Source organism: Heloderma suspectum, chromosome 13, assembly GCF_057233095.1.
Source record: "Heloderma suspectum isolate Gila_16-S chromosome 13, 16-S_ref, whole genome shotgun sequence".
NCBI lineage: Eukaryota > Metazoa > Chordata > Lepidosauria > Squamata > Helodermatidae > Heloderma > Heloderma suspectum.
In genome coordinates, this window is record NC_139470.1 from 25,814,691 (window position 1) to 25,826,077 (window position 11,387).

An 11,387-nucleotide genomic window follows, 5' to 3' on the forward strand; every position below is an offset into this window, starting at 1 on the left:
GCGGCTGCGGCAGCTGGTCTTACGACTGGCTGCCGCCACCACCATTTGCAGTCTGGTCGTTTGTGTGGGGTTTTTTTACATAGACGTGATAGGCTACGTGAAGACTTACGTAGCCTATCACGTCTGGGTTAAAAAACAAACGCGTACGCAAATGGCGGTGGCTATGGCCGCCGCTATTTGCGCTCCTTATTTTTCGCCGTCTTAGTCTACGTAAATATGTACGTAGACTATTATGGCGAAAACAAAGAGGAACGCAAATAGTGTAGTGGGCGCTATTTGCATTCCTTTTTGATTCACCGTTTTAATAGGGATGTATGAAAGTTACTTACCGTTTTGCGGAGCTGCTTCGTGGTGGGGGGGGAGGTGCTCCGTCCCTCCCCCCGGAGTCTTACCTGGTCGGCTCCGCTCCGCGGGGATTCCGCGGAGCCGCTGGCCGGCTCCGCCAGCAGCCGGACATCCAGCTGCTGGGTAGCAGGGACGCAAATGGCGGCTGCCATAGCCACCGCCATTTGCATCCCTGTATTCAACCATGATAGGCTATGTGAAGACTTACGTAGCCTATCACGTCTGGGTTAAAAAACAAACGCGTACGCAAATGGCGGTGGCTATGGCCGCCGCCATTTGCGTTCCTTACTTTTCGCCGTCTTAGTCTATGTAAATATTTACGTAGGCTAAAGCGGCGAATCAAAAAGGAACGCAAATAGCGCCCACTACGCTATTTGTGTTCCCCTTTATTTTCGCTGTAATTGTCTACGTACATATTTACGTAGACTAAGACGGCGAAAAATAAGGAATGCAAATGGCGGCGGCCATAGCCGCCACCATTTGCGTACACTTTTTTTTTTTTTAAACCCAGACGTGATAGGCTACGTAAGTCTTTATGTAGCCTATCACAGTTGAATACAGGGACGCAAATGGCGGCAGCTATGGCAGCCGCCATTTGCGTCCCTGTTACCCAGTGGCTGGATGTCTGGCTGCTGGCGGAGCCAGCCGGCGGCTCTGCGGAATCCCCGCAGAGCGGAGCCGGCCGGGTAGGAGCGCCTCCCCCCCCCCCCAAGAAGCAGATCCGCAAAACGGTAAGTAACTTTTGTACATCCCTATTAATAGGTCCCCCATCCTTGTAGAAGGGGAAGGCTGCCAAGAGTCTAAACTTCAGCAGGAAGTGATCTCACCATGACAAAGGGACACATGTTAATTCCTCCACTTTCAGATCACCTTCCTCCTGCCTAGTCGAGAAAACCAAATCAAGCGTGTGTCCTTTTAAATGTGTTTGGCCAATGACATGTTGGGACAGTGCCATGGTTGTCATGGCGGCCATGAAGTCCTGAGCTGCCCTGGATACAGTGGCCTCGGCATGGAAGTTGAGATCCCGAGGACCATCATCCTAGGGGTCCTCAACACCAAGTCCAAGACCACCTCCATCAGCTCAGGCAGGGAGTCTGATGGGCAGCGGGGTGGGTGATACACCAGCAGAATTCCTAATCTGTCCTGGGTACCCAACGTAAGGTACAAACACTCAAGATCTGCACTCGAAGGAGCTGGAAGCCTAGAGAGAGGGATCGAATTCCTATAGACCACGGCAACCCACCCTCCCCGGCCCTCGAGTTGGTGCTGGTGCTGCACTGAGTACCCAGGAGGACACAGCTGGGAGAGAGTGACCCCTCCCAGTTCCCCCACTCAGGTCTCAGTAATACATACCAGGTCAGCCCCCTCATCCACAGTCAAATCATGGATGAGGGAGATTTTATTTTGGGCTGACCTGGCATTCAGCAGCAGCAGCACCAGACCCGAGGGCAAGCCGTTAAGGCTGCCAGGAACCATCAGGTTGGGGGAGGAAGAACCAGAAGAGAGGATAGCCATACGGTATCTAGCCTGCTAAGCCTCCTTAGCACCCCATAGCCTGCTAAGGGTGGAGCGACATGGCAGCTCGCAGTAGGGCTCCACAAGGGCCATCAGACTCTTGAACCCCATGTTTTCAATGAGGCCGAATAGCTGGTCGTCCAACGCCACCATCTCACCGATGCAATTGACGATCTCATCGGATGCCGGAAGCCTCCACCTTGTGGCCCCACACTTCCCCCATCCCATCCCCTCCATAGTGGCCTGCCTAAGCCTCTTGGGGGTGGGAGACAGAAAGCTTGCAGGCCCTCCTGCGCCTCCAGCCCTCTGCTTGCCCCTGCTGCCACCTGGCTGCTGGGACCTGGGGGCCTCTGCCCGAGCAGGCTGCTGGTGCTGTAGTCCCCTGGCCATCTCCCCCTGCTCACAATCACCCTGCAGTGGAGGCTGACAGCGGTGCTGGGATCCACGCCCACCTCCCAGGGGTCCCACACGATGCTGCTCTGCCTGCCTTCAGTCTCGGGAGCCACCACAAGAGGAGCAGGGGAACAATGGAGAAGGGGGCGGGCGGTTGAGAGTGAGCCTCTGCCTGCTGCTCCTCCTCACCCACACGCTTTCTGCTGACCCTCCACCATGCTGCGGACATCCGACACCCCTGATGTGACGTCCATCAGCGGGCTCCCCTCTCCCGCGACCGGAGGCGGAGGAGATGCTCCTCCTGCCAGGCTGTGGCAGCTACTCGCACCTCGTCCTCCTCAAACAGTGACTTCTGGGCACTGCCCTGACTGGGCTCCGGCTGCCGCCCAAGAACAGGACACACTATCTAGCCTGGAGGCAAGCCAGCCTGGCCACTGGCATGCCTGGTCCCACCAGCACCTCGCCCACACCCACCTCTGCCCCCGCCAGATGCTTCCTAGCATGCGTTGTGTCGTGCTTTGCCCCACAGTCTGTATTGGACCGTGCATGTACTGCTGTGGCCACATACTGTTTGCTTGTGCACAGTCATGTGCATGCTCACACCGCTTGCGTGCAGACACAAGACCAAAAGAAAAGCAGATACGCGCGCGCACGCGCAAAGGATCTACCTACACAAGCTGGGGAGAGGGGGAAGGGGAGCAACACTATCTAGCTAAAGCCAAACAGAAGAGAAAAGGCTGTTTTTGTTTTGTTGTTGTTTTTATAAGAATACAGATGAAGAGTTGAAAAATGGGAAGGGAAGGAATTGAGAAGGGGGGGGGAGCCAAAGAACAAGCAGTAAACAAAACAAGGAAACAAACTGAAACAAATTGAAGTCTAATAACTAGAAGAAAAAGGATATATATATAGGTATATATATATATATATACTTATATCTATATAGATATAGATATAGGTATAGATATATAATCTAGAAGAAGGATTTAAGGGAATGGGAAGACTAAGAAATGGAACTGAGAAGGGCTGGGTACTGGGAAAAACACACACGTTAAGCTGCAGTAAGACAATCAAACAAACACTCAGCAATAAAGAACTCTCTTCCTACATGTCTACCAACTCTCTCACACACTGGAAAATGAAGTCTCCTGTTCTATACGACTCCTCGTCTGTGACTGCAGACTGTCGAGATAAAAGTTCAGCCCTATGGGCAGCTAGAGATGTCACTTGCCAAGGCTCAATTCCCCCCTCCCCACTCCTCCTCTCCCCCTCCCTAATCTTAAACAAACAGTTACATTTCCCAGACAGGTTGTCTGGGCTTCAGAATCATCCAGATCGGTCCAAATCGCTCCAACCTGATTCAGACCGACCTGGATGCAATTCGGATCCAGACCAATTTGCTCCGAATCACCCTGCTTCAGTTCAGATCCGAAGCAGTGCACAGCTCTGCAAAATGCCATAGACCACCAGCGACCTCCTCCTAAAGCAGAGGCGAGAGACACATGGCCTGTGGGCTGCGTACACCCCTGCCACCCCCCAGGGTGACACTTGCTACCCCCCCCCCGCTGGTGTGGCAGTGGCAGCAGCAGCAGCAGCAGCAGCAAAAAATGGGGGGGAGCAAAGCAATCACTGGTTTGCCACCAAATTTCAGTGGCAAGCCGGAAGTTAAATTTGTCCTTAATAAGTATCGGGGGTCCACCATGAGCCATCATTGCAGGCTTTTCAGAAGGCCTTGAAAACATATTATTATATGTTGGCCTTCTCCTGATACGACTGCTGTTGTTGCTGTTTCCATCGCTGCTCTTATCCCTGCTTTTTTATTGTGTTCTTACTGTTTTGTTGTCTTTTTATTGTTCTTAATATGATATTAGTTTTATGTGTTTTACTGTTGTACTCTGCCTTGGGTGGGCTTCTACCCTGAAAGGCAGGCAGGGTAATAAGGAATTTTAAATAAGGAAATAAATTCTGTAGCGGTCTGATATTGATATTTGGTGGCAAACTGCTTTAAAAAAAAAAAAGCCACATGCTGGCAAATATCACTGGCACCTGGCAGGAGTATGGCCTGCAGAGGGATCGAGGGGCAGGGGGAATGGCACCCAGGCCATCTAATGTTGTCCATCCCTGTTCTAAAGGAAACCAAACCCAGGTAAGTACCTTGCCTCTGGAACGTCTCACTACTTGGAAAACTGGGGGGAAAGGTAACATTCTCTATGACTTCTCACTGACATATATTTCCTGTGCTAAGTTCATTCCTGAATACTTTTGGAGCTCAGAATCAGAAATGTTGATTATCATTGCAACACTAATGCCGCTTTCTGATTTTGGATAGCTTTGCTGTGTTGCCGCTCAACTTCTGAGATGATCAGCCATTCATGTGAATATTTCAAAAGCTCGTATTCTAAAATGTCCAATTAAAATTTAAAAGAATATAATAATAATGACTTTTTAGTGAATTTCAGCTCTGTAGAATACATTTTGTTGTGGTTCCCGAGCAACCACCTGGGGGCAATAAAGTTCTCTCTCTCACACACACAAACACACACACACACACACACACACACACTTCCACTGAAATTCCTCAGCAGTTTCCTTTCTCTCTCTCTCTCTCTCTCTCCCTCCCTCTCCCCCCCCCCACGATAATTTCCAAATCATGCCATATATGGGGGCATTTCTACCTCTCTCTCTTTTTTTTTTACCCCCCCCCCGAAAATGTCACTGAAACTGTCTTGTCTGGGGTAAATCCTGCCTAGAAAAGTGAATGTACTTCCAGGAGTGGAGGGGGAGGGGTTCCTATGATGTCAACTGTCTCAAAGTGATAGGACTTTTCCTTTCCTATGACTCGTACTATGATTGTGTGTAGATGTAGGCTGATTCCCTCCCCCCTTCTCTTAGTAAAAACAGGACTTGGGGTTTTTTTTAATATTAAAAATGGCATTATCAAGCCCCACTTAATCTACATTAAAACTTGGGGGGGGGGAGAGGGGAAGGAACAAAAAAAAATAAGACACCCCCACAATGACCTCAACTAAAGTTGAGAATCACTGATTTAGTGCCACTCCCCTTTTCTTTCAACAGTATATATAAACCAGTTGACATCCCCCTGGTATAAGCAGCACTTTTTGAATGAACACTCAGAAGTGTCAACAGCCATCTCTGTTACGTCATCCCGGAACACAGCTTACAATGAAAACCATCCTAGCAGGTAAAGCAATCTTTCTCTGACACTTGACTTTTTCTTCTTGTTGTTTTAAACTTCAATGGTAGATCTGTGCTCTTCAGTCCAAAGTGTAAACCTGTTTGAACTTTAATGCTGTTCCTTCCTTTTTTCTGGTGCGAACATTTTGGCTGCTGTAAATTGACCACATGCCATTTTTGGCACACTTCTGCTGAACATCTGGGCAGCTAGCAAAAGGACTTCTGAATGTTTTTTCTTTATTTCTGGCTGCCAGGGAAATGCTAGGAAACTCTCTTGAATTAGACTTTTTTTTTAAAGACACCATTTGGGAAACAGAAATGTTACCAAATGGGTTGAACAAGCTCTGCTTTAGGACTGTTTTCAAACCAAAGACAGAATGAAGGAATGTGTGCTTGTCTGCTAAGGCTTTTGGTCCTCTCTAAGGAATAATCCAACTCTGCCAGTTTTGAATTCTTAGATTTTGTCGTCTTCCCTCTTTGTTTGTTTGGTTTGCTCTGATCAGACTTATCTAAATTAATGTTACACTGAATTAGTGTTACAAGGTATTTATTTCTTCACTTACACTTTCCTAAACTGTGTTATTGGCAGTAGGGATGAGCAAGATAAGCTTTGCAAGAGCTCAACTGCTTCGAAAGGGGAGGCTGGCCAGGACAAAAAGATCCCCATTTTTTTGTTCTGCTCCCCTCCCCTTTCCAAGTCTGTTTCCTCCCATACACATCTTTCATCTTCGTTTTCTGCCCTGCTCTCCTTCCCACATCAAGCCAAACCCCTCCAGCCCTGAAGCCATAGGCCCTGGCATTCCTCCATCTCCCTTGTCTCAGTCAACCCCGTACTGTATTCTTGGGTTGGCAGTTGTGATGCTAAAATGCCTTAGAGAAAGGATGGAATCGAAATGAACAGACCTTCCTATGAACCCCAAGGCTGTAGGTTGAAGGTGCCTTCCTTTTTAGGGGAAATACTTTAGCTCAGTTGGTAGAGCCCCTGCTTTGCATGCAGAAGGTCCAGGGTTCGATCCCCGCCATCTCCAGGTAAGGCTGGGAAAAATTCCTTGTGTGAAACCCCACAGAGCCGTTGTCAATCAGTGTAGACAATACTGGATGACAGACTCGATGGAGCAATGCCCATAATAACAAAAAGGCCACAGAGTGTTAGGAGAAGGAGCAAAATTTCCCATATCATTGCTGTTCAGATGCTGAACTGGAGATGTTCCTGCTGGGCACTGTTTTGCATATTTGACAGCGTTTGGGGCGGCAGTTATGAAATCTGGGAACGCTGCCACTTGGCACTTGAGCGAGAAGGGGAATTCTGATGATGTCACTAGGCAAGGCGGCCTGAGTCAGCTGGAGGAGACTGGGAGCTGTAGGTGGCCGAGAGAGAAGAATGTGCCCAACTGTTGTGGGGTCGAAGAAGAGGAGTAGAGAGCAAAGCAGGGAAGAGGGCGTAATGAGCACTCCATTCCTAGAAGTATGATCACGAGAACAAAACGGGAGGGGGGATGATTCACACCTTACATTTTTAAATGCACCTCTCAAAATGCAACGTGTGAACGTGCTTGAAAATTGAGAGGTTGAATTCGCAGAGGCTCCATGTGGAGTTAGTATACATCTGGTGGCAAACTTGGGTTTGCCACTATGTAATGTATGAAACAGTCTTGAAACAATGCATCTTCCTTTAGTCCATGGATTTGAGCGTATTACCTCTCTCACTCCACCCCCATAAACAAACAAACCTTTGCTTGTTGCAATATAAGTGGGATATATCTTGACAAATCCATCTCATTTTCTGTTCTCCATCAGTTGAATCCTCCACTTGAGACATTGGAAACTGGAAAAAAATTCTCAGTGTTTGGAACAAACTGCAGTTAAGACTGGAAAAATGAGAAATGGGAGAAACTGAAACTGACAGATTCACCCATCCTAGTTATAACTTCTTATGCTATAACTAGGATGGGTGCCTACATAGGGCACAATGCTATATATGTTTAGACAGAAAAAAGTCCTACTTTTGGGCTGGCTGGGGAATGCTAGGAATTGCAGTACTTTTTTCTCTCTAAACATGCACAGGCGTGCATCATTACTATACAAAATACTTCCTTCCATTTAACCAATGGATGGGCACTCCCTTGCCTGCATTTCCCTCTTTGTCCCGCACCCCTTAAACGCAAGAAGAAGAACTGCAAATGAACTCTGCTGTGGATGAAATCCACCCCACCTCACAAAGCTGGCCCAAGCGTGGGCATAATTGGGCACTTGCCAAGGGCCCACAGCCCAGCTGTGTTCCCTGGAATTGTTCCTCCTCTTCATCATTGCAGCCTCTTTGCTCATCTGCCTCTTGCTCTGGCCCAGACAACGGTACTGGCAAGGAGGAGGAGCAGGAGATGCTGCGGCCTACTTGCTCGCGGGCTCTCTACTGTCAAGCAAGCAACGTGGTAGCAGTGATGACAAAGAGAGGAGGAGCAGTCGCAGGTGGTGACAATGGCGGTGAAAAGCCAGACTCGCTGGGTCGGTTCGCATGATCGCCAGCACTCACCATGGCTTAAATAAGCCACGGTGGGCTGCAGCGCATGCTGGCCACCATTGTAGGTATTCAAGCCATGTAGGGCGGCTGCTGCAGCTTATCATAACATGCAAACCAGGCAGTGGCTCCTTGCCATGGTTAACAAGCCACCTGAGAAACTTACGACAGCCACAGTGGGTGACGCCGATCGTGTGACCAGGTTACTGAGGGGGGAGGCCTACTGAGACCCCCACACACACAAAAAACCTGGACCTGGCACTGCCACACCACCCCCTCTTTCTGGCTCTTTCTAATTCCCTTTCCTTTCATTTTTTCAACATACAGCTCCAAATCAGCCATGCGTTGCTCATTTATGGCACAACATTATATGAGAATTTAATGGAACTCGAGGTGGCTTCCTTTTCCTTGGCCTGGCAGAGTGTTTTTACCCCAGAGAGAAAACTCATCACTGCTTCCTTCTCTTCCAAACAGGAGTCTTCCCATTGCTGCTGGCCACGCACTGCAGACTTGTGTCCGGGCGGGCGCTCCTACGGAACAAACGCAGCCCTATGTGTCAGAATGTCCGTCCGTGCAATCAGCGCGTCCTCGACCAGATCCATTGCCAGGTTGCCCGTCTGAACATGTCATCTCAGGATCTCTTTGAGGTCTACGTAAGTGTTGCTGCAGATATTTGCGCATGTGAACACACACGAGCACACAGATTGTGGCTGAACAGGCAGTGATGTAGATGAGTAGATTTAGACTCTGGGCTTGATGGTCTTACAGAGGGGTGAGGGCTTTAAAAGGCCATGTTGCATTACTTCCATCGTGAAGCACACACCTAACATTTCTCTGATTAGAAAGAAGAAATACTTATGAGAAGTATTAAAAGTAATTCTCATAAGAAGAAACACTCTGCGCATGTGCAGTTTTGCATTTTAAACTCACTGAAACCACAGCACTAACAAGCTACAGGAATAAAGTGGAGTCTGGTTTTGCTGCTCCGACACTAAACACATTTCCTTAGGAATAAGCGTCATTTTGTTGTAGAAACGGATAATATATTTTTTAAGTAAAAAAGAATAAAATGCGGATTTGTAACCATCGACATTCCTGGATGGCCACCCCCTGACTCTCTCTCTCTCTCTCTCTCATTCTCTCTGTATATATATATCACACACACAAACAAAGACCAGGGGGGGGGGGGCAGGGGGAGGCACAAAAGAAAAAAGGGGGAAAGGGAGAACATAACATAAAATATATTCATACACAATAATCATGTATGCTACCTTGAAAGGAAGGAAGGAAGGAAGGAAGGAAGGAAGGAAGGAAGGCAGGCCCCAGATCCAAATGCTGATATTGGGCCTTTTTGCCAGTGCTCCCATCACCTGCTGCACTGGGGGCGGGGGGTGTCATTGGACTTCAGCCCTGAGTTCCAGCCCCAGCTGCACTGGTGTTAACAAGCCAGGCTTCAGTTCTGAAGCCTGGCTTATGAGGAGAGGAGGGAGGGAAATGCAGGAACGACGAGGAGGGAGCATGGAGCTGTACAGCTTGTTCCTGATCCAGTAAACCAGGGATGCAAAACCTCAGACCCAAGTGCCAGATCTGTCCTGGGGGCCAAATCTGTCCTGCCTGTGTGCCCAAACCAGTCTTCCAGGGTTCCCCAGATGGCCACGCCCCCTTCCCTGGCCCCACCCCTTCCCCTCTGCCTGCTGATTGAGAGTTTCCCAGCTTTTGTGCAGGAAAAGTAACTTGGCCCAAGAACCTTAGTGCAGGGCAGAGGTGAGGTCTGAGCTCCAAAACACAAATAACATTCTTTTGAACCCAAAAGAAAGATGGTGCTTGGGGGCAGCCCTTCACTTTGCAACACGCTGGCCTCCAAATGAAATACAATAATAATTTTAACAAAAGCTTAAAGAATACAATGAAAATCAGGAGAGGGAAGGAGCCTGATGAGGTCCAACAGAAGTGTCTGCAGGCACATGGGGGCCCATGGGGGCCACATTTGAGATTCCAGCAATAGTCATTTGGGTTTGACAGCATTTGTTAGCAGACATGCAATGGCAGTTAACATTTACAGCAAGATGTAGTGATGGTCACCGATTTGGATGGCTTTAAAAGAGGGTTAGACAAATTCCCAGAGGAGAAGGCTATCGATGGCTACTAGTCCTGATGGCTAAGTGCTACCTCCAGTACCAGAAGCAGTGAGCCTCTGCACACCAGTTGCTTGGGCGGGAGGGTGCCGTTGCACTCATGTCCTGCTTGTGGGTTTCCCCTGGGCAGCTAGTTGGCCACTGTGCGAACAGAATGCTGGACCAAATGGACCCTTAGTCTGATCCAGCATGACTCTTGTTCTTATTTGACCATTTCCTCTCTGATGCCTGCCAAAATCAAACCCACCTAGAAATGCCAATAATTAAGCAGTTGTATTTTGCATTTGGAGAGACGGTGTCATATTTGCCAACATTTGTTACAGCACTAAATTTGGCTCCCTCTTTCTCTTTGAACAGTTGAAACACCAAGGCACCCCATTCACCGACAAGAAGGAGCTGGACGTGTTTTGTGTACCTGACCACACTTTCCCCTCCTTCGACAATCGGACAAGTGAGCAAAAAGACATGCTGGTAGCCCTTTACAAGATCTTTGTCTTTTTCAATGCCTCACTGGGCAACATCACCAGAGACCAGAAAGCACTTGGTACTGACAAAGAGGAACTGCTGAGACGCCTTAATAATACCACCAGTACGACACGGGGGCTTCTGGCCAACCTCACATGCCTGCTATGCTCCAAGTACAAAGTCAACCATGTGGATGTGACTTATGGCAACAGCTCTAGCACGGACAACTTTGTGAAGAAACAGCAAGGCTGCCAGGTGCTAAGAAAGTACACGGAGGTCATCTCACATGCAGCTGTTAGGATGGGCAACTGCCGAAAACACCCATGAGTTTAAGCTGCTCTTGCTTTCCCCTTTCTTTGGACCTCTGGCAAGAGATTTGTGGAGATATGGAGGAAGGAACCCCAGCAGGCCATGCAGACTCCATCTAAGGTGACACTGCCGGTTTGCTTGTCACAGCACTAGCCAGTCTCAAAGAATCTCCCCATCTAGGCACTGCTGAAGTGATGATCTTATCCTTGTTACTGGGGCTCAGGACCCACAAAGGAAGAGGCAGGCTAAGTCAGAAAGATCAGGGTGAAATAACTCAGGTCCAGTCAAGTAAGTGAGGTTGAAGTCAGTAGGTCAGGTCAAATCAAGGTAAGGCAGTTCACTGTGGATTCAATCTTGGCAGATTCAGGCAAGCAGCAATCAGGACCATGGATAGCTCCCCGTGCGGTCTGGTAACTGAGCTAGAGAAAGATGTTGTTCCAGCAAAAGACTAGAGCCAACAGCAGCGTTAAAAACCTAGACAGAACCTAGTCTTCTGGTGGCTCCATCCATGCTGAATA

General features: G+C 48.7%; 1 protein-coding gene across 1 annotated transcript; it reads left to right on the forward strand.

Moving 5' to 3' along the window:
- The first annotated feature begins 5,373 nt into the window (after positions 1-5,373).
- On the forward strand, positions 5,374-10,887 carry LIF (LIF interleukin 6 family cytokine). The gene is made up of 3 exons (XM_084819268.1): positions 5,374-5,452; positions 8,435-8,613; positions 10,453-10,887. Exons 1-3 carry the CDS (start codon positions 5,374-5,376, stop codon positions 10,885-10,887), a joined length of 693 nt encoding a protein of 230 aa, XP_084675394.1.
- The last annotated feature ends 500 nt before the right edge of the window (positions 10,888-11,387 follow it).